The sequence below is a fragment of the Emys orbicularis genome, chromosome 20 (assembly GCF_028017835.1).
Source record: "Emys orbicularis isolate rEmyOrb1 chromosome 20, rEmyOrb1.hap1, whole genome shotgun sequence".
In the NCBI taxonomy this organism is placed as follows: domain Eukaryota; kingdom Metazoa; phylum Chordata; order Testudines; family Emydidae; genus Emys; species Emys orbicularis.
Window position 1 is genome coordinate 12,450,219 of NC_088702.1, and position 22,187 is coordinate 12,472,405.

General features: G+C 56.2%; 1 protein-coding gene across 1 annotated transcript in view; it reads right to left on the reverse strand.

The window, feature by feature from the left end:
* CADM3 (cell adhesion molecule 3) overlaps positions 1-22,187 on the reverse strand; it is a 112,876-nt gene that overhangs the window by 16,821 nt on the left and 73,868 nt on the right. The window contains exons 3-6 of the mRNA XM_065420443.1: positions 15,871-16,011; positions 15,106-15,258; positions 12,140-12,277; positions 10,846-11,016 (exon numbers count right to left, since the gene is read on the reverse strand). Of these exons, the coding sequence (XP_065276515.1) occupies positions 10,846-11,016; positions 12,140-12,277; positions 15,106-15,258; positions 15,871-16,011 (603 nt within the window). The remainder of the gene's footprint in view (positions 1-10,845; positions 11,017-12,139; positions 12,278-15,105; positions 15,259-15,870; positions 16,012-22,187) is intronic.

Here is a 22,187-nt window from a genome sequence, read left to right on the forward strand (position 1 = left end):
GTGTGCCCCTCCCTCCCCTACACCCATAGCATTCGGCTCCCTCCCTACACCCACAGCGTTCAGCTCCCTCCCTACACCCACAGCGTTCGGCTCCCTCCCCTAAACCCGCAGTGTGCCCCTCCCTCCCCTACACCCATAGCATTCAGCTCCCTCCCTACACCCACAGCGTTCAGCTCCCTCCCTACACCCACAGCGTTCAGCTCCCTCCCCTAAACCCGCAGTGTGCCCCTCCCTCCCCTACACCCGTAGCATTCAGCTCCCTCCCTAGACCCACAGCATGCCCCTCCTTCCAAACATCAGCAGCGTGCCCTTCCCTCTAAACACCAACACTTGTCGCTCCCTCCACACAATCATATTATGTCCCTCCCTCCATTCACCTACAGCGTGTCCCTGCCTCCCTCCTTCCCTACACCTGCAGTGTGCCCCTCCCTTCCTACACCCGCAGCATGCCTCTGTCCACACAGAGGGAGTGTGGGGCACGCTGCAGGTGTGTGGAGAGAGGGGCACACTGCGGGTGTAGGGAAGGAGGGAGGCAGGGACACATTGTAGGTGAATGGAGGGAGGGACACAGTATTGGTATGCGGTGGGAGGGACAAGTGTTGGTGTTTAGAGGGAGGGGCCCGCTGCTGATGTTTGGAAGGAGGGGCACGCTGCGGGTGTAGGGAGGGAGCCGCACACTGTGGGTTTATGGAGGGAAGGGCACGCTGTGGGTGTGTGGAGAGAGGGTCACGCTGCGTGTGTGTGGACAGAGACGCATGCTGCGGGTGTACGGAGGGAAGGTCACACTGCGGGTGTAGGGAAGGAGGGAGGCAGAGACACACTGTGGGTGTACGGAGGGAAGGGCACGCTGCAGGTGAATGGCGGGAAGGGCACACTGCGGGTGTAGGGAAGGAGGGAGGCAGGGACATGCTGTAGGTGAATGGAGGGAGGGACATAATATGATTGTGTGGAGGGAGCGACAAGTGTTGGTGTTTAGAGGGAAGGGCACGCTGCTGATGTTTGGAAGGAGGGGCATGCTGTGGGTCTAGGGAGGGAGCTGAATGCTACGGGTGTAGGGGAGGGAGGGGCACACTGCGGGTTTAGGGGAGGGAGCCGAACGCTGTGGGTGTAGGGAGGGAGCTGAACCCTGTGGGTGTAGGGAGGGAGCCGAATGCTACGGGTGTTGGGGAGGGAGGGGCACACTGCGGGTTTAGGGGAGGGAGCCGAACGCTTATTACACCCGCAGCATGCGTCTCTGTCCACACACACGCAGCGTGACCCTCTCTCCACACACCCACAGCGTGCCCTTCCCTCCATAAACCCACAGTGTGCGGCTCCCTCCCTACACCCGCAGCGTGCCCCTCCTTCCAAACATCAGCAGCGGGCCCCTCCCTCTAAACACCAACACTTGTCCCTCCCACCGCACACCAATACTGTGTCCCTCCCTCCATTCACCTACAATGTGTCCCTGCCTCCCTCCTTCCCTACACCCGCAGTGTGCCCCTCACTCCACACACCTGCAGCGTGCCCCACCCTCCATACACATGCAGAGTGCCACTCCCCAAAGTACCCCAAGTTTACCCCTCCCCTCTCAACGTGCCCTTCCCTACACTCCTCTGAACCACACCTCCCTCACACCTGAACTGCCCCTCCCCCTCCCACACCTGACCCCTCCCTCCCCCATCACCTCAGGGTGCTGGCTGCCCTGGCACTGGGTGGATGTTCCCCATCCCCCTGGGAGTATTCCAGGAGCTGCCGAAGGGGAGAAATAAGGCAGGGCTTGCTCCCTGTGCAGCACACCTCAGCCATGCTCTGCTCTTAACTGCACAGGGGTCAGGCTGGGGAGGTTCTTCAAAGCTCCCTCCTTGCCAAATTCCTGCCAAGTTCCTGTCTCTGCCCCACCTCCTCAGGGGTTGGGGGTTGGGGACCCCTTTGGCCTACGCTCAGCTTTTCTGAAGGCAGGGGAACAGTACTGATCCCCCACACCTGTGGCAGCCCTTTGATCCCCACACAGCACGTCAAGATGAGCAGCAGCTCTGCACCCACCAGGCTCAGGTTCATTTGCATTTTCACAGACCAGAAGGCGGTCCCAGACTGGGGGGAGAATTTCCCCCTCCTTCCTGGCTCTAGGTACCTCCACCATCTCCAGGGCAGCTGCCATATGCGTAACTTGGGCGCTTCCCACCCTTGGGTGGGAGTCATAGTTTTGGCAGTGCCCGCAGCTGCCTCGGTGTCCCCATTTTTGGAGACATCACCATCCTCATGTTGAGTGCTGCCCTGGGTACCAGAGAGAGTATTTCCCTGGCCTGGCCTTCAGGACTCAGAGAACTTCCCTTCAGGCCAGTAGCAGAGTGCTCAGTCCAGGCATTGGAATGCACAGGAGGGAGGTCACTTGATCTCAGCAGTGTGCTGGGACACTGGCAGGGGGATACATTTGCATTTTGGCTAACACACCCCTGACGCAGCTCTGAGGTGAACTGAGGGGTCTGATTCACCCATAATATCTTTCCTCAATAACACCGCGACTGGAATATCTGCGAGGGCACCTATACCAGCTCCCCTGAGCCTGCCTGCGCCTGGATTCACATCTCTGCTATAGGTAGAGCGAAGGCTTTTACACCAGGGACTTTCCCCAGACGCCACACTCCAGGCACATCTGATGGGGTTTCACCACTTGGGCTTTAACTTTAGTTCCAGTATCTCACCATTTGACAAATGTCTCCCCATTAACTATCACCTTCCAGCATAGGCGGCGACTCCGCAGGTGGTCCGGGACTGGAGCACCCACAGGGAAAAATTAGTGGGTGCTCTGCACCCACCGGCAGCCAAGCTCCCCCCTCCTCGCCTCCTTCTCCCCCTCCCAGCACGCTGCATCCCCGCTCCTCCCACTCCTTCCCAGCGCTTCCAACTCCCCTGCCGCCTAACAGCTGTTTGGCGATGCTTAGGAATTTCCGGGAGAGAGGGGGAGGAGCCGGGGATGTGGAACGCTCAGGGGAGGAGGCAGAGAAGAGGCAGGGACTTGGGGGAAGGGGGTGGAATGGGGGCGGGAAGGGGGCAGGGCTGTGGTGGGAAAAGGTGGGGTGGGGACTTTGGTGAAGGGGTGGAGTGGGGGCGGGGCGAGGGCGGTGCAGGGGCAGGCCAGGGGCAGGTTGAGCACCCACCGGGCAGAGGGGAAGTTGGTGCCTATGCAGCTTCCAGGACCACTGGGGATCCGATGGCTCTGCACCCAGGAGGGTGCAGCACGAGGGCAGTGGTTTGGGATGTGACTGGCTCAGCATGAATGTGAGATGCCATCGGGGGCCTGGCTCCGTGACTCCCTCCTTCCAGAGATTCAGTCCCACAGTCTGTGAGGCTGGGGTGCAGCTGGTCTTCCCAGAACTGCACTGTGAGGAGCAGGCAAGTGAACCAGCTGGCAATAGACGGGCACTGCTTTTCCCCACCCGTCCCGGGGCTTGGGCACGATGGCTCATCCAGCTCAATGGCAGAGAGTCCAACAGGTGGGGAAATCTCAGGGACAGCTTCCTAGAGGGAAGCAAGGAAGAGGCTGACAGAAGTGACAACTGTGCTCCACCCAGACTTCAGCAGAGATCATGGGCAGATCTACAGGTAGACTTAGAAGCTGCAACTCGAGAGGGACAGATTGAGTCTAGAAGCTCAGCTGCTTGCAGACTGGGAGAAGCAGTGTCAGTGCGACGAGAGAGAGAAGGACAAAGATCAACATCAGTCTGAGATGGAGAGACTGTGTCAGCAAAACCCTCATAATTATTGTGGGCCCGGATGATCAGAGGACTATTCTGAACGATGTGCCAAGAATGGTCTTTTGGGACAATCCATGTGAAGTGGAATTCCTGGGAACATCTAGGAGGAGGTGAGGGGAAATGCCTTCCACCAGGTATGCAAAATCCCAGCCATTTAAAGCTACACCCTGAGGAAGGGGCCATCGTCCACTGCCAGACACCGACGGTCTGAAGATCAAAGGCCCAAGCTGCATAAAGAAAGAGGCGGATCTGCCCAGCCGGGTGCTTGTTCTGAGCTGAGGCTGTTATGAACTCGTAACCACAGAAAACCCCTGGGTGGGGGTTGGAGGACTGACTCCTCCCACAGCCCTTGTTGGAGCTGGGGTGACCTCTCTGGAGCTTATTAGCATGTAAGTAGTTTCTCTGATTGTTTTTAAGATGTTTTCTCTGTAGTGCTTTCACCTTAAGAATAATTGCGACGTATCACATTGGGCAATTACGCTGCTTATAGCCTCTGGAGAGACAGTGAAGTGCAGATGCTTTTAGGCAATCTGGCTTGCTGGGAATGACACTGTGTAAGTGGGAAGCTGCGCAGCCTGGAAAAACTCCGTTCAGGAGGGAGAGAGGTGCGGATCTCCGCTCAAGAGATGTGACCACGGCTGGGAAGCCGGGAGCCTGTGAGTGGGTGCCCTTGCTGGACCGCTGAGGGGAAATACCGGGGCAGGTTCCCAGGCCTGTGACTAGGATTATAAGGCTTACAGGCAACGTAAACACACTTTGTTCCAACGACTGACATTGCCCCCTGAAGCGTATAGGAGAAAGTTTGGGGGAATTCAGAAAAAAAGGGATATAACCCAAATTAGGGAATAGGTGTCAATACAGACGCCAGAGAAGGTGCTGGGATTCTGACTGTGGAATGTGGGAAGTGGTTTTTCTTGATGTGTTATTTTCTGTACTGATATAACAGGCTTGAGTCCAGAGGGCTCAGGTATAAACCCACCAGGGCCAAACTCAGTGGTCAAGGGGGCGAGCGCGCTGTCTGCCCTCACCCTGGGAGCAGGGAGACACTGGCACAGCTAGAAAGTGCTGAGGGTCAGAACTGTGCTCGGAGCCAGGAAGACTGTGGCACAGCTAGAAAGTGCTGTGATTCAAAACTGCATAGGGGAAGGGAAACTGAGGCACAGCCCGGAGATGATGTGACAGAGCTCCTGTGGAATGAGGGAGACTGAGGGTAGTAAAGAGTGCTGCCCGCCAGAGGGTGGGTAAAGCTCAAGTGGGGGTGTGACTCCCCCACTGGGGGGAGTGTAGAGGTTACAGAGGCGGGAAGGTGCCCCTTAATCTGTCACTTGAGGTGTAATTAAACCCCAGGGGAATGGGGGAAGGAAACACACCTCACTTCTCCCCACGGAGGTGTGAACATGGGAAGGACCTATAATGTGGTCACAAAATTGCATTTCAGTGTGACCATTGGAAGTGCTACTGACTGTATGAACTTCGGATTAAGCAGCAGCAACAGCAGATGCTCTGTCTAGCAGTGTGGGGCCAGAACACCTCTGGGGTACATGCAGGGTACTCCGGCTCGGTTCTTTTGGAAAGGGGAGCAATGTGGCGAATAGGGAGTCTTGTCTGTACCATTTGCGAAGGGTGGATGATTTTATGAAACTATACCAGGGAATGTCGGTGTCATGGAAAGCCGGGCTGTGCCATGCCTCTGCCAGGCCAGAGACACCGGTGAGTGATCTGAGCTCAAAGATCCTTTAGTCAAAGTTCAATGCCTTGGGACAATGGGTTTGCTCCTCCTCTGGTGAAGGGTGGCAGGGGGTTGGGGGGGGGGGGTAATGGCAACTGGCCAAAAGGTAGAACAAAGGAAGCAGGTGACCCCAGCAGGAGTCTCTAAATTGACTCAAGGGGAGAAGGGGAACTGGGGAGAGAGCCACCTTGCACCAGACTAGGGTGAGGGAGGCTGCTGCAGGGGCAGGCTAGGCAGTGGACTGGAGGATCCTGCCTGCCTGGCAGACAGAACCCAGCTGATCCTCCAAGGGAAGGGATATTGTGGTTACGGGGTTTTGTTGACCGGGGCTCTCCTGTGCTTTACATGATTAAATATAAAGAGCATAAAGTTGTTAGACTGAATAAAATGCATGTGTGTTGGGGGGGTGCTGACTGCTTCACAACGGCTGCCTGTCCCCGAGGTAGTTAAACTGCACCCCTGTCTACACTACAAACGTACGTCGATATCACTATGTCACTCGGGGTGTGGATTGAGCGACGCAGTTATACCAACCTAGCCCCTGCTGTAGACAGCCCTATGTTGCTGGGAGGGCTTCTCCCGTGACACGGCTACTGCCTCTCAGGGAGGTGGAGTGCCTACCCCGACGGGATACGCTCAGCAGCGCAGCAAGTGCAGACAAGCCCTGCAACCCGAAGCTTCCCACCTGTGGGGTGGAGATCTGGCAGAGGGTGGGTTTAACTGTGGGGGAGTTTGAAGGGTCAGTGCTGCACCCCAAGGGGCAGGGCAGCTGGACAGCGAGTTCCAGCACTCAGAGGGGGGTGCCAGAGAGATGGCACGCCTAGGGACCCTGAGATTGGGGCTGTGCCTGGACTCCGTTCAGATTCAGGGAGCTTGAAACACCCCTGGGAATGCAGAATGGAAGAGGCTTGGGTTCCCCACACAGCAGCCCCAGTGGGTGGCCAGGAAGGGGTGCTCCCTAGGAACTGTGCCACCCTCCCTGCACCCAACCACGAGGTGCCGCTTCTCTGACACTCACCTGAACCGTGCGCTCCCCCAGACACCCACAGCCTAACTCCTCCAGTGTTTGCCTCCCCACACACGCTCACAGCATGCACCTCAGACACCCACACAGTGTACAGCTCCCCCCTCAGGCACTGTGCCCCTCACCCAACACAAACACTGTACTTTCCACAGCTTCGCAAAGCTGCATTGCCCACCCCCGCCCGTGTGCATGGGAGGGTACATAGTGGTGGGTTGTATGTATGTGTAGGGGGATGGTTAGCTGGGGGCTGGGTGTGCGTGGGGGGGGGGTTAACAGTGGGCTGTGTCTGTGTAGGGGGGTAGCGGTGGGTTGGGTGTGCATGGGGGGGGGTAGAGGTGGGCTCCGTATGTGCGTATTCATGATTAGCGGTGGGCTATGTGCACATAGGTTGTGGTTAGTGGTGTGCTGTGTGTGTGCATAGGGGTGGTTAGCGGTGGGTTGTGTGCGTGTATGGGTGGATAGTGGTGGGATGTGTGTGCATAGGAAGTGGTTAGCGGTGGGCTGTGTGCATGGATGTTTAACAGTGGGCTGTGTGTGTGTGAGCATAGGGGTAGATAGCGGTGGGATGTGTGGGTGTGCATAGGGGTGGTTAGCGGTGGGCTGTATGTGTGCGTAGGAGTGGTTAGCGGTGGGTTGTGTGTGTGCATAAGGGTAGACAGTGGTGGGCTGTGTGTGTGCATAGGAAGTGGTTAGCAGCGGGCTGTGTGCATGGGGGGTAGCAGTGGAATGTGTGTGCATCGGGGGGGGGGGTGTTTAACAGTGGGCTGTGTGGGTGAGCATAGGAAGTGGTTAGCCGTGGGCTGTGTTTACGTAGGAGCTAGTTGGCGGTGGACTATGTGTGTGTCATGGGCTAGCCATGGGCTTTGTGTGCATGGGGATGTTATTGATGGGCTGTGTCTAGGTTGGGGGGTTAAACTGTGGGTTGCATCTATCTAGAGCGGTTAAGCTCTGGGTTGTGTGTGCATAGGGAGTGGTTAGTGGTGAGCTGTGTGCATGTAGCGGTGGTTAGCGGTGGGATGTGTGTGCATGTTGGTGGTTAACGGTGGGCTGTGTGTTTGTGCATGGGGAGTAGCGGTGGGCTGTAATTGTGATTAGTGATTAACAGTGGGCTGTGTGTGCGTAGGAGTGGAGAGCAGTCGGATGTGTGTGTGGGTAGGGGTGGATAGCGGTGGGCTGTGTGTGTGCATGTGCATAGGAAGTGGTTAGTGGTTAGCTGTGTATGTGTGAGGGGGTTGCGGTGGGCTGTGTGTGTACATAGGGGGTGGTTAGCAGTGGGCTCTGTGTGTGCATGGGGTAGTTAGCTGTGGGCTGTGTGCATGTGGGGCAGGGGGGTTAAGCTGTGGCTGCGTCTATGTAGAGGGGTTAAGCTCTGGACTGTGTGTGCATAGGGAGTGGTTAGTGGTGAGCTGTGTGTGTGTAGGGGTGGTTGGGGTGGGCTATGTGTGAATGTTGGTGGTTAATGGAGGGCTATCTGTGTGCACAGAGGGGGTTAGCGGCGAGCTGTGTGTGAGTATAGGGGGTGGTTAGCAGTGGGCTGTGTGTATGTGGGGGGGTTAGTGGTGGGCTGTGTGTACACAGGGGTGATTAGCAGTGGGCACTTTGTGCAGCAAGTTGGTAAGCAGTGGGCTATGTGTGCATGTGGAGGGTGGTTTGCAGTGGGATGTTTGTGCATAGGGGTGGCTAGCCATGGGATGTGTGTGCATCAGGGTGCTTAGTGGTGGGATTTGTGTGTGCATAGGGGTAGTTAGTGGTGGGCTGTGTGTGTGGACAGGGGTGCTTAGTGGTGGGATACGTGCATGTGAAGGGGTGTTTAGTGGTGGGCTGTGTGTGTGCGTATTAGTGATTAGCGGTAGACTCTTTGTGCATGGGGGTGGTTAGCAGTGGACTGTGTGCACATGCAGGCGGTGGTAGGCGGTCGGCTGTTTGTGCATCAAGTTGGTTAGCAGTGGGCTGTGTGTGCATCTAAAGGGTGGTTAGTGGTGGGCTGTGTGTGCATGTGGAGGGTGGTTTGCGGTGGGATGTTTGTGCATGGGGGGTTATGGTGGACCTTGTTTGTGTGCAGGGAACGGTTAGTGGTGGACTGCGTGTATGTGGGATGGTTAGCGGTGGGCTATGTGTGTGCATATTAGTGATTAGAGGTGGGTTGTGTGTACGTATGTAGCAGGGTGCTGGTGCAAAGGCACCTAATTAGCCCCTGCTCAGCCAGCCCCAATCAGGGGAAATAGATTGGGGCTGGGGAGAAGCCTGGTGCCTGGCCTTTAGAATTGGCTGCACCTGCGGGCCTGATGATTCAAGGGCTATAAAGGCTGGCTGGCAGCCAGAAGAAGGGGGAATGGCCAGGGGAAGGTCAGCCTCCAGGCTGAGGGCAGACTCTGTTTAAGAGAGGAGATTATCAGGCCTGCAAGCTCTGTATATAGCATAACACTGGTGGTGGGAGAACGTTGTGTAAATAAAGCCACGGGTGCTGCATAAGTAGAAGCCTCTCTGAGCTTTATTGGGGCAGCCAGTGGGCCCCAGGAAGAGGGGCGGGCAGAGGACTTGTCACAACGTAGTATTGGTTAGCAGTGGGTGCTTTGTGCGTGGGGATGGTTAGCAGTGGGCTGTGTGTGCATGCCGGGGGTGGTTGGCGGTGGGCTGTTTGTGCATGTAGAGGTTGCTTAGTGGTGGAAGGTTTGTGCATAGGGGTGGTTAGCGGTGGGCTGTGTGTGTGTGGATGGGTTAGCTGTAGGCTGTGTGAGTGTAGGGCATGGTTTGCGGTGGGCTCTGTTTGAGCGCAGGGTCTGGTTAGCGGTGGACTTGTGTATGGACAGGGGTGGTTAGCATTGGGCTGTGTGTGTGTGTGTGTAGGGGTGGTTAGAGGTGGGATGTGTGCACATAGGGGACGGTGAGTGGTGGACTGTGTGTGTGTGTGTGTAGGAGGGTTGTTAGTGGTGTGCTGTCTACATAGTAGTGGTTAGCGGCGGGCTGTGTGTGCGTGGGTGGGGTTAGCGGTGACCTGTGTCTATGTAGTGGGGCTTAGCGGTAGTCTGTGTGCATAGGGGATGGTTAGACATGGGCTGTGTGTACGTGGGGGCTTGCTAGCAGTGGGCTGTGTGTACGTGGGGGCTCGCTAGCGGTGGACTGTCTGGGTGCAGGGATGGTTAGCTGTGGGCTGTGTGGTGCATGGCGGGGGAGTTAGGAGTGAGCTGTGTGTGCATCAGGGACAGTAGCAGTGGGATGTGTGCACATAGGCATGATTAGCAGTGGGATGTGTGTGTGTGTGTGCATCAGGGTGGTTAGTGGTAGGATGTATATGTGCATTGAGTGGTTAGCTGTGGGCTGTGTGTTTGCATGGGAGGGTTAGCTGTGGACTGTGTGAGTGTAAGGCATGCCTAGCGGTGGGCTCTGTGTGTGCGTAGGGGGTGGTTAGTGGTGGGCTGTGTGTATGGACGGGGTGGTGAGCGGTGGGATGCATGCGTGTGAAGGGGTGTCTAGTGGTGGGCAGTGTGTGTGCATATTAGTGATTAGCGGTGGGCTCTTTGTGCATGGGGATGGTTAGCAGTGGACTGTGTGCACATGCCGGGGGTGGTTGGCGGTGGGCTGTTTGTGCATGTAGAGGTTGCTTAGTGGTGGAAGGTTTGTGCATAGGGGTGGTTAGCGGTGGGCTGTGTGTGGGGACAGGGGTGGTTAGCAGTGGGCTGTGTGCGTAGGGGTTGGTAGCGGTGGGTTGTGTGTGCACATAGGGTAAGGGCACCAGAATAATTGTACAAGTGGGGGGGGGGCACCAGAGCCAGACCTGGCCTCCCCACTTTTTAACATGGGTGTTGTTCGGTGGTGAGGGAGTGGCATTGGTTAGTGGCGGGCTGTGGTAGGCCATGGACTGTGTATGGGGGCTGGCAGCAGAGGGCTGTGTGGGGGCTGGCAGCAGAGGGCTGTGGTGGGGGGGTGTCAGGCTGTGGGAGTGTAGGCAATGGGCTCTGTGGGGGGGTGGCAGGAGGTGGGCTGTGTGGGGGGTGGTGGCAGGTGGCGGGCTGTGTGGAGGATGGTAGGCAGAGGGCTGTGTTGGAGGTAGTAAGCTGTGGGCCGTGTGTCGAGGGTGTCAGGCAGTGGGCTGTGTGGGGTGTGGTAGGCCGTGGGCTGTGTCTGTTGTGTGTGGAGTTTGTGGGCTGTGGGGGGTTGGGGTGGGCTGTGAGTGGGTGTGGGTGACATGTAGCTATAGGTGGGGTGTTCATGTGAGGCACGGGGTGTCTGCGGAGGGCGGGTCACTGGCTCATGCCTCTTTTCAGTCTCATCTGCACCTCGTCATGCTCCCGCAACACTCGGAGCATAGTCCCTGGATGCCTCCCCCTCCCTCGCTGTGGCTGGCCTGTACGTACAGTGGACCTGCAGTTTCTGGCTGGTGGATCTCTCTGAGTTCTGCAGGGACTCATGATCCACTGTGCAGGTCACCTCCACGTCGTTGTCTTCTTTGGTGACGGTGAACTCAACGTGGCTGGTGACAGTGAAGGTTTTCCCGTTGGAATCTTCCATCACCTCGGGGGCCCCACCTTTGGGGGGCAAAGGAACAGGTGCTATCAGCATGGGGCCTGCACAGTGTATGGGAGTGAGTCATCTCACCCACAGGCCCCATCTGTACCTCACCTGCTGCTTCAGAGCAAGGGACAGGTGCTGCTAGTGAGGGGAGAACCTCAGCTAGTGGTTAGCTGGTGCCCTGCAGGAGGGTGCACGGCACTTCCACCAGTTATCCTGGCCTGTCTGACTGGTCCTGAATCCTGGCTCTGGGGCCCGGGGCCCCTTAGGGCAGAGGATGGCACAGGCAGTGTACTGGGCATAGCGGTTACCAGTCTTCCTTTGCAGTGTCACTGAGCATCCCCTTGGTCGTGGTATGAGGAGGCATGGCTGGAGCCTGACCTGGTGTCTCAGGGCAGCTCGTTGTGTTGCCTCCCACCCTTGTCCTCAGATTCAAACAGCCCCACTGTACTGGCCCTGCTCTCCCTGGTGGGCCCCAACATTCCCCCATGTGGGGTCTGAGCAATGGCCAGGTCACCCGAGAGCTGCCTCCACATCTCCAATGTACTGAGTGCTGGCCCCTGACTTAGGGCCCAGCTCAGATCATTTCCCCCCCGGGCACAACACGTTGCCTTGGGCACCGAGTCCCTGCTGGCCCACAGGGGCAGGTCCCTCTAGGGTTCCTCACTCTTTCCCAGCCCTCATTATTACCAAACCGGGCTCTGTGCCACCTCCCTGCTCCCCCTTAGCAGACTCACAATGCACCCCAATGCTGCAGGACCCTCTGCCACCCACTGCTGCCCATGGCCATGCTGCAAAGGGACCGTGAGTTTTACTCTTTGTTTTCTGTCTCTGAGACGGGTGATGCTTACCCCTTTGCCCACCTCAGGCCCTGGGGGGCGGCTCCCTCTCTGCAGGCTCAGCCCCAGGGAAAGATCTTCGCTAAGGTGCCACCCGCCTGGAGTGGCTGATTATGCCCCGGGGACAGCAGTGCCCCAGCCTAAGGCTCTGGGCTGGGGCAGCCTCAGCTTTTTACTGAGCAGGGCCAGGTTCTCCCCTTCCGTTGCGGGCCAAGCTGCCAGGTTCAGGCCTTACCCTGCTTCACCAGAGCTGGGCTCTCAGTATGCCCTGGTGCCCTGCAGCCTAGCAGCCAGCACCTACCCTGCAGCTCCTTGTTGCCTTTCTTCCAGCGGAGCTGGGCAGCTGGCTTGCTGCCAGAGGATCTACACGTCAGCTGGGCCGTCTCTGTCTCTCGGATGGGCAGCTCGTAGCCAAAGATTTGAGGGTTCTGGGGGATTCCTGGGGGAGGGGGCAAGAAACAGAGAACGTCTCGTCCCTCCCTCTGAACTGCCCTCCTGATGGCTCCTGAGCACGCACAGGACAAGGGCAGGCACAGACACACAAGAAGACACACGGATACACAGGCACATGTATACACAACACTGGGGCACATACAGACACGTGCACAAACGGGCAGGGACAGACACACGGACACATACAGACACGCCCAGACACATGGATATCCTACAATCATAGAATATCAGGGTTGGAAGGGACCTCAGGAGGTCATCTAGTCCAACCCCCTGCTCAAAGCAGGACCAATCCCCAACTAAATCATCCCAGCCAGGGCTTTGTCAAGCCTGATCTTAAAGACTCCTAAGGAAGGAGATTCCACCACCTCCCTAGGTAACCCATTCCAGTGCTTCACCACCCTCCTAGTGAAATAGTTTTTCCTAATATCCAACCTAAACCTCCCCCATTGCAACTTGAGACCATTACTCCTTGTTCTGTCATCTAGTACCACTGAGAACAGTCTAGATCCATCCTCTTTGGAACCCCCTTTCAGGTAGTTGAAAGCAGCTATCAAATCCCCCCTCATTCTTCTCTTCTGCAGATTAAACAATCCCAGTTCCTGCAGCCTCTCCTCATAAATCATGTGCTCCAGCCCCCTAATCATTTTTGTTGCCCTCCGCTGGACTCTCTCCAATTTTTCCACATCCTCCTTGTAGTGTGGGGCCCAAAACTAAACACAGTACTCCAGATGATCTCACCAATGTCGAATAGAGGGGAACGATCACATCCCTCGATCTGCTGGCAATGCCCCTACTTATACAGCCCAAAATGCCGTTAGCCTTCTTGGCAACAAGGGCACACTGTTGACTCGTATCCAGCTTTTTGTCCACTGTAACCCCTAGGTCCTTTTCTGCAGAACTGCTGCCTAGCCACTTGGTCCCTAGTCTGTAACAGTGAATGGGATTCTTCCGTCCTAAGTGCAGGACTCTGCACTTGTCCTTGTTGAACCTCATCAGGTTTCTTTTGGCCCAATCCTCTAATTTGTCTAGGTCCCTCTGTATCCTATTCCTACCTTCCAGCGTATCTACCACTCTTCCCAGTTTAGTGTCATCTGCAAACTTGCTGAGAGTGCAGTCCACGCCATCCTCCAGATCATTAATGAAGATATTGAACAAAACCGGCCCCAGAACCGACCCTTGGGGCACTCCACTTGAAACCGGCTGCCAACTAGACATGGAGCCATTGATCACTACCCACTGAGCCCGACGATCTAGCCAGCTTTCTATCCACCTTATAGTCCATTCATCCAGCCCATACTTCTTTAACTTGCTGGCAAGAATACTGTGGGAGACCGTATCAAAAGCTTTGCTAAAGTCAAGGAATAACACATCCACTGCTTTCCCCTCATCCACAGACCCAGTTATCTCCTCATAGAAGGCAATTAGGTTAGTCAGGCATGACTTGCCCTTAGTGAATCCATGCTGACTGTTCCTGATCACTTTCCTCTCCTCTAAGTGCTTCGGAATAGATTCCTTGAGGACCTGGCTCCATGATTTTTCCAGGGACTGAGGTGAGGCTGACTGGCCTGTAGTTCCCCGGATCCTCCTCCTTCCTTTTTTGAAAGATGGGCACTACATTAGCCTTTTTCCAGTCATCCGGGACCTCTCCCGATCGCCATGAGTCTTCAAAGATAATGGCCAATGGCTCTACAATCACATCCGCCAACTCCTTTAGCACCCTCGGATGCAGCGCATCCGGCCCTGTGGACTTGTGCTTGTCCAGTTTTTCTAAATAGTCCCAAACCACTTCTTTCTCCAAAGAGGGCTGGTCACTTCCTCCACATACTGTGCTGCCCAGTGCAGCAGTCTGGGAGCTGACCTTGTTTGTGAAGACAGAGGCAAAAAAAGCATTGAGTACATTAGCTTTTTCCACATCCTGTCACTAGGTTGTCTCCCTCATTCAGTAAGGGGCCCACACTTTCCTTGACTTTCTTCTTGTTGCTAACATACCTGAAGAAACCCTTCTTGTTACTCTTAACATCTCTTTCTAGCTGCAACTCCAAGTGTGATTTGGCCTTCCTGATTTCACTCCTGCATGCCTGAGCAATATTTTTATACTCCTCCCTGGTCATTTGTCTAATCTTCCCCTTCTTGTAAGCTTCTTTTTTGCGTTTAAGATCAGCAAGGATTACACTGTTAAGTTAAGCTGGTTGTCTGCCATATTTACTATTGTTTCTACACAGCGGGATGGTTTGTTCCTGCAACCTCAATAAGGATTCTTTAAAATACAGCCAGCTCTCCTGGACTCCTTTGCCCCTCATGTTATTCTCCCATCTGCAGACACACATTCAGACACATGGATACACGCAGACACACATACACACGGGCACATGCAGACACACGGATATACCCAGACACATGGATATGCAGAGACATACCCAGCCACACGGACACACGCAGACACGCATACACATGGGCACATGCAGACACATGGACATGCCCAGACACGGAGCCCTGGCTGGGGGCTCTGCCACTGGCTGCGGAGTGGGAGTGGCTAGATGTGCTCAGATTGGGGCTGTGAGAAGAATCCAGGCCCTGTAGCTTGGAGGGGAGCCCAGGAGCATCCCCAAGGGCTGTGGCCAGGCATCTGGGGGCCGGGAACCCACCCCTCAGCGACAGCAGGGAGCCCAGTTCAGTAGCTGGCAGGGTGGGGGAGGGGATCGTGCGGGCTGCTGCCAGGCCAGGATCACACTCACTGGGCCCCGTGCGCGAGCAGGCTCTGTCACCCAGGGCGCTGAGCGGGTTCCCCAGGGGAAGGGAGTCACAAGCCCTCACCCAGCACGGTGACGAGGGCCTTGGCCGTCCGCACAGGCATGGTGAAGATAGAGCAGGTGTACTCGCCCTCGTCTGCCAGCACCACGTTGCTGATGCTGATGGCCAGCTCGTTGGGTGTGGACTTCACCAGCTGGATCCTGTTATCCCGGAGCGCTGGGGCCAGAGCGAGAGGGGTTAGCGATGCTGGCCGGCCAGCTGACCAGCAGGGGTGGGTACGACTGCCGGGGCCGAGAGCCAGCAGGAGCCGCCAGGTCACACTTCAACCCAGCAGCACATCCTCCTGCCTGAAGGGTACTGCTTCCCCTGCCCCCATGGGGCACTGCTTCCATTCATCCCGTCCCCATGGGGCACTGCTTCCCCTCCCCCCCATCCCCATGGGGGAATGTTTCCACTCCCGACATGGGACACTGCTTTCCCTCCCCCTGTGGGGCACTGCTTTCCCTTCCCCCCCAGGGCACTGCTTCCCTTCGTCTCATCCCCATGGGGCACTGCTTCCCCTCATCCTCGCAGGGTACTACTGCACCTCATCCATGCCCCCCTCCACTGCTTCCCCTCCGCCCCCTTTCCTTCCTTGAAGTACTGCTTTCCCTTTCCGCTGCCCCCCCCCTCCCTTGGGGCACCATTCCCTCTCACCCCACCCCTCATGCAGGGGGAAAGGCTGAGGAATGCTCTCTGCAGCCTGTTCCCCTCACAGCCAGTCTAGCCCGAGGCCCAAGGAGCGGCGAGCGGGGCCTTTCCAGGCCCAGCTAGGGCTGCTGACAGTACCTCGTTTCTCCCCAAAGTACAGCGTCTGCTGGGCTGGGTTGGACCACTGCAGTGAGGAGTCGTCGGGATCCTCCACCTTGCACTTCAGCACCACGGTGCCACCTGCCACCACCGTCTCATCGGATGTTGTGGGCTGGCTCTCTGGGGGCAAACGGGGAGACGTCAGCTTGGGCTGAGCCCCCTGCTCCAGGGCCCGCCCTGCGCTGGGCACCATCCCTCTCCCAGCAACCCGGGCTCCTGCCCTGTGTGCGCTGGGATGAAGGTGAAAGACCGTCTTTGGCCAGACGGAAGCATGACCCCTGCCGCTGGCTGACCTTGCTGCATGTCTGTGCCTGGGCCTTGGGAGGCACATTCCAGCCACCCCACTCCCTGGGGTCATGGCCCCGAGTTCTCATCCCGCCTCTGCTCCTTTGCCTGTCCGGAGCCAAAAGCCCTTGGCCAGTAGACCCAGCACACAGCACTGGCTGTAGGCGGCTCCACTCCCACTGGCTGTACAAAGAGGCCTTTCTCCTGTTGTGCCCAACTCACCCCTCCCCACCCCACCCCTAGATAGCAGCTGCTGGGTCTCTGCAAGGGCCCATGCCCACAGCAGGACAACACACTGGCCATGTGAGCTGGGGGCAGAGTCAGCACTAGGCCGGTCATTCACCCTGGGCTCACTGACATCACCCACATGGAGCAGATCCTGATTCCAGGCAGCACCTGGCACTGCTCTTTCCATAGGGACTGGTGTGGCCTTCTGCCTATGATGCATCCTGACCAGGATCTGCGCCTGAGCCCCCTGCACCCACCATGTATGTCAGAACCGCCAAGGGCAGTTGGGACTGTAACCCACTAGCCCACCAGGGACAGCCTGATGCAGTGCGAATAACTCGCCCAACAGGGACAGCCTGGCGCAGCGCAAATACCCTGCCCATCAGGGACAGCCTGGCACAGTGCGAATACCCTGCCCATCAGGGACAGCCTGGCGCAGCGCAAATCCCCTGCCCATCAGGGACAGCCTAGCACAGTGCGAATACCTTGCCCACCAGGGACAGCCTGGCACAGTGCAAATTCCATGCACATCAGGGACAACCCGGTGGTGTGAATACCTCGCCCATCGGGGACAGCCTGGTGCAGTGGGAATCCCCTGGCAATCAAGGACAGGCCGGCACAGTGCAAATACCCCACCCACTGGGACAGCCGGGCGCAGTGCGAATTCCCCACCCTTCAGGGACAGCCAGGCGCAGTGCGAATCCCCTGCCCATCAGGAACAGCCTGGCGCAGTGCGAATCCCCTGCTCATCAGGAACAGCCTGGCGCAGTGCGAATCCCCCGCCCATCGGGCAGAGGCTGGACCAGCAGGACTTGTCCCCCACTCCAAGAGGGACAGATGGATGCAATGAACAGAATAATGATAAATAATAATCAACTCAAGAGGTGGGCATGGCATGGCATGGAGGAAGTTGGGGAGGGGTGCCTCACAGAGTGGGGGAGGGCTGGCTTATGGGGGTTGGGGAGGCTGAGTCCTGGGGACGTTTTTGGCTACCCTGGAGCATCAGGGTGGATGGCCCCTTCTGTGGGGTGGGGAAGGGCAGGTCAGCCCAAAGTAAAGGGAAGGGAATGGGGGACCCCAGAGGCTCTCCCTCCCATGTTCTCTCTCCCCTTCAGTCCCAGATGGGGGACAGGATGCAGGTGTTGGGCTGAATATCTAGGGAATATCTTCCTGCTCCAGGCCTATGGCTCCCCTGCCCTCTCAGGGTGCCTGGGTCGCCTGGCTCCCCTGCCCGCCCCTGCCCAGAGCCCAGCTGGCTCCAGCATGCCCAGAGATTCTGGAGGCTGCTGCAGGGAGCAGAGCCAGCGGCCAGCTCAGCAGCAGGCTGGAGCAGACTCCAGGCTTGTGACAGTGCTGACCACGCAGCGGGTCCCCACGCGGCACGTGCAGCAGGAGAGGCCAGACCAGTCCCTCAGAGGTAATCTATGCTGGGCAGGGGGTCGGGCACAAAGCGCCCTGCTACCCTGAGTGCGGGCTGCAAGACTCACGGGGAGTGCCAGCTGTCCCCTCCGTCACGTGGAGCTGTTAGAGGGGTGGGTCTATGTCAGGAGTAGGCAAACTTTTGGGTCTGAGGGCCACATCATATGGAAATTGTATGGCGAGCCATGAATGCTCACAAAATTGGGGGTTGGGGTGCGGGAGGAAGTGAGGGCTCCGGCTAGGGGTGCGGGCTCTGGGGTGGGGCCAGAAATGAGGAGTTCAGTGTGCGGGAGAGGGCTCCGGTCTGTGGCAGGGAGTTGGGATGCGGGAGGGGATGAGGATTCTGGCTGGAGGTGCAGGATCTGGGGTTGGGCCAGGGATGAGGGCTTTGGGATGCACAAGGGGGCTGAGGGCTGGAGGTGGAACAGAGGGGTTCAGAGTATGGGAGGGGGCTCTGGGCAAGGTTGGGGTGTGGGAGGGGGTATGGGCTCTGGGCTGGGGTTGTGGGTTCCACAGTGGGGCCAGAAACAAGGGGTTCAGGGTGTGGGAGGGAGCTCTGGGTTGGGGCAAGGGGTTGGGGAGTGTGGGAAGGAGCTCTAGGCTGGGGCAGGGGGTTGGGGTGCTGGAGGGTGAGTACTCTGGCCAATGGGAGCTGCAGAACCGGCGCTTGGGACGGGGCAGCGTGCAAAGCCCCCTGGCTGCCCCTACGAGTAGGAGCTGGAGGGGGCCATGCCGCTGCTTCCAGGAGCCATGCGGAGCCACAGCACACATGGAGTGGGGCAAGCCCCCGACCCCACTCCCCGGCTGGAGCTCGGGGGCTGGATTAAAAGGTCTGATCAGCCGGACTCAGCCCGCGGGCTGTAGTTTGCCCCACCCCTGGTCTATGTGGAAGCATTTAACATGTGTGAGTGTAAGGGGTGTGTGTGTGTGCGCGCATGTGTGTGTACATGTAACGTGTGTATGTCTGCACATCTGTAAGTAAGTGTTTATGCACGTATCAGTGTTTTGCAGTTTGTGTGTGAATCCGAGTGTGTGTGTGCGTGTGTTTGTGTGTTTGTATCAGAGTGTCTGTTATGGGCTGGGTGAAAACTTGTTATGGATTGAGTTAAACCCCTTTGAGACGGGTGTGAATGAACCCTTCAATTAACTAACTGTCAGGATGAGTTAGTCAGAATCCCCAGCCCTAAAATAAAAGGGGACAGACAGGAGTTTGGACTGAGTGGGCAGAGGCCAGGGGTTTTGCTGAGTAGTGAGAGTGTATGTGTGTTTGTGTGTGCGTGTGTTGTGTGAAGGCAGAACACACAGAAACTGAGAATAGACAGAGAGGGGCTGAGGCAAAAAGCAAGGAAGCCAAGCAGTAGCCAGTGAACACAGTGGGTATCTCTCCACTGCAATTAAAACCTGCGGCTGGCCTGTGCCAGCTGACTTGGGCTCACAGCGCTTGGGCTAAGGGGCTGTTTAATTGCAGTGTAGACTTCCAGGCTCTGGCTGGAGCCTGGGCTCTAAGACCCTGCAAGGTGGGAGGGGCCCAGAGCTCAGGCTGCAGCCCAAGCCAGATCCTCCAGGCCACAGTTAAACAGGCCCTTAGCCTGAGCCTCACAAGCCCCAGTCAGCTGGCAGGGGCCAGCCAAGGGTGTCTAACTGTGGTGCAGACATACCCAGTGTGACCCTGGAAGAAGCTAGAGGGAGAACTTTGGGGTCTGTTGGCTAAAGAGGCTTGAAGCTCCTCCCTGCATTTCAATTCTTTGTGTTCAGAGTACAGGATTTTTTACATTCTTTGAAATAAACAAAACGGCATTACAGAAATAGCTATCACCAATTTCTACTCCCACCATCCCCACGACCCCAAACTTTGACTAGCCGCTCAGGTCAAAAAGGGGCAACAGCCGGTGTTGGAGCAAGTGTGTGTCAGTGCGTGTGTGTATCAGTGCATGTGGATGTGCACGTGCAAGCTAGGGAGTGTCTCAAAATGGTTTGACCCGGCCGGCCACTCTGGGATGACCCTGGCGAGGGGATGGGGCTGATTGGGCAGGGTGGGCTGGGGGTGATGTGTGTGGCCAGGGGACAAGAAGGGCCATGTGGAAAGCCCAGGCTAGGGATGTGTTGTGCAGCCCCAGGGTCTTTGGGTCCCTGTTTTACAGCTGGTGAAGAGGAAGAGTTTGAGGACATCTTCCAGGGAATAAGGAAGCTCTCAACAGAGTACAGGATAGAGGGGAAAGAGCCCAACCACCCACAATTCACATCATGAGGAAGGTCCCCTCAGCCAGGTGTAGTACAAGGGGGACAGACCTTGGACAGGGCAGTGCTGGGGAAGGGCAGGAGGAGCTGGGGAGCTCTGGCCAAGGAAAACCCCAGGCTGCAGGCCTTGTTACAAAGGGCCAAGCAGGTGCACAGGGCCGAAGGGGAAGCGGCCCAGGGACAATAGTCTGACAAGGGGAGAGAAGGAGGGCAGGGAGGCTGCTGCTAGAGGGTCCCTGGGTTGGGACCCAGAGTAGCGGGTGGGCCTGGGTCTCCCCCCTTCCCCCTTGTACTACACCTGGCTGAGGAGGAGCGTGGCCGGATACAGGCTGTGGCTGGCCCCTGTGACAAAGGGGCTAGACTTTGAGGCTGCAGCCGGCCACTAGAACAGGTGCAGACGGAGGACTGCTGATAACACCAGACCCCCGGAAGGGGCTGAGACCGGAGCAGCGGGCACTGCCAGCGGGCAGTGTCCTGAAGAGGACGCTGCCGAGCAAGGAGCAACCCGGGTCCCCAACGCAGCGGAGCAGATGAAGGGCAAGACACCACACGCAGAAGGTGCTCCATGACTGGACTGAGCTAATTCCCAGAGCATCCAGCGGGAAGTGCCAGCAGTGGTGAGTCGAACCCCATCACAGGGGGGATACCAAAAAATGCATCACAGTAGCATTTAACTTCAAAAAGGGGAAATACACAATCATGAAGAAGCTAGTTAAACAAAAATTAAAAGGAACAGTCCCAAGAGTGAAATGCCTGGGAGCTGCATGGAAACTTTTTAAAAACACCATAGTAGAGGTTCAAACCAAATATGATTTAAAAATAAAGTAAAGGGGACACAAAAAATGCCACCAAGGCTAAACAGAGGAGTAAAAGAGGCAGTTAGAGGCAAAAAGGCATCATTTAAAAACTGGAAGTCATATCCTAGAGAGGAAAATAGAAAGGAGAGTAAACTCTGGCAAGGCAAGTGGAAAAGTATAATTACAGGCCAAGAAAGAAATTGAAGTACAACTAGGAAAAGACACAAAAACTAACAGCAAAAAATGTTTTCAGTCCATCAGAAGCAGGAAGCCTGCTAAACAGCCAGTGGGGACACTGGATGATCGAGATGCTAAAGGAGCACTCAAGGAAGACCAGGCCATTGCACAGAAGCTAAATGAATCCTTGGCATCAGTCTTCAGTTCAGAGGATGTGGAGGAGATCACCACCCCAAGGCATTCTTTTTAGGTGCCAAATCTGAGGAACTGTCCCAGATTGAGGTGTCAATAGAGGAGGTTTTGGAACAAATTGACCCATTAAACAGTAATCAGTCACTAGGCCCAAATGATATCACCCAAGAGTTCTGAAGGAACTCAAATATGACACTGCAGAATTACTAACTGTGGTATGTAACCTATAATTGAAATCTGCTTCTGTACCAGATGACTGGAGGATAGCTAATGTGGCACCAATTTTTTAGAAAGGCTCCAGGTGTGATCCTGGCAATTATTGGCCACTAAGCCTAACTTCAGTACCACACAAATTGGTTGAAACTATAATAAAGAACAGAATTATCTGACACATAGATGAATATGATGTGTTGGGGAAGAGTCAACATGGCTTTTGTAATGGGAAATCATGCCTCACCAATCTATTAGAATTCTTTGAGAGGACCAACAAGCATGTGGCTAAGGGTGATCCAGTTGATATATTGCAGTGTTTTTCAACTTTTTTGATACCAAGGACTGACTTGCTGCCTTCCTAAACTGTGTCAGGGAGATCTCAGGGACCGGCACTGGGCCACGGACCGGTCATTGAGAAACACTGATATTGTGTACTTGGACTTCCAGAAAGCATCTGAGAAGGTCCCACAACAAAGTAAGCCATCAAGGGATAAGAGGGAAGGTCCTTTCATGGATCAGTAACTGATTAAAAGACAGTAAAGAAAAGTGTAGGAGTAAATGGTCAGTTTTCACAGGGGAAAGAGGTAAATAGTAGGATCTCACAAGGATCAGTACTGCAGTTTGTGCTATTCACAAATTATCTGGAAAAGGGGGTAAACAGTGAGGTGGCAAAATCTGCAGATGGTACAAAATTACTGAAGCTAGTTAAGTCTAAAGCTGACTGTGAGAAGTTACAAAGGGATATCA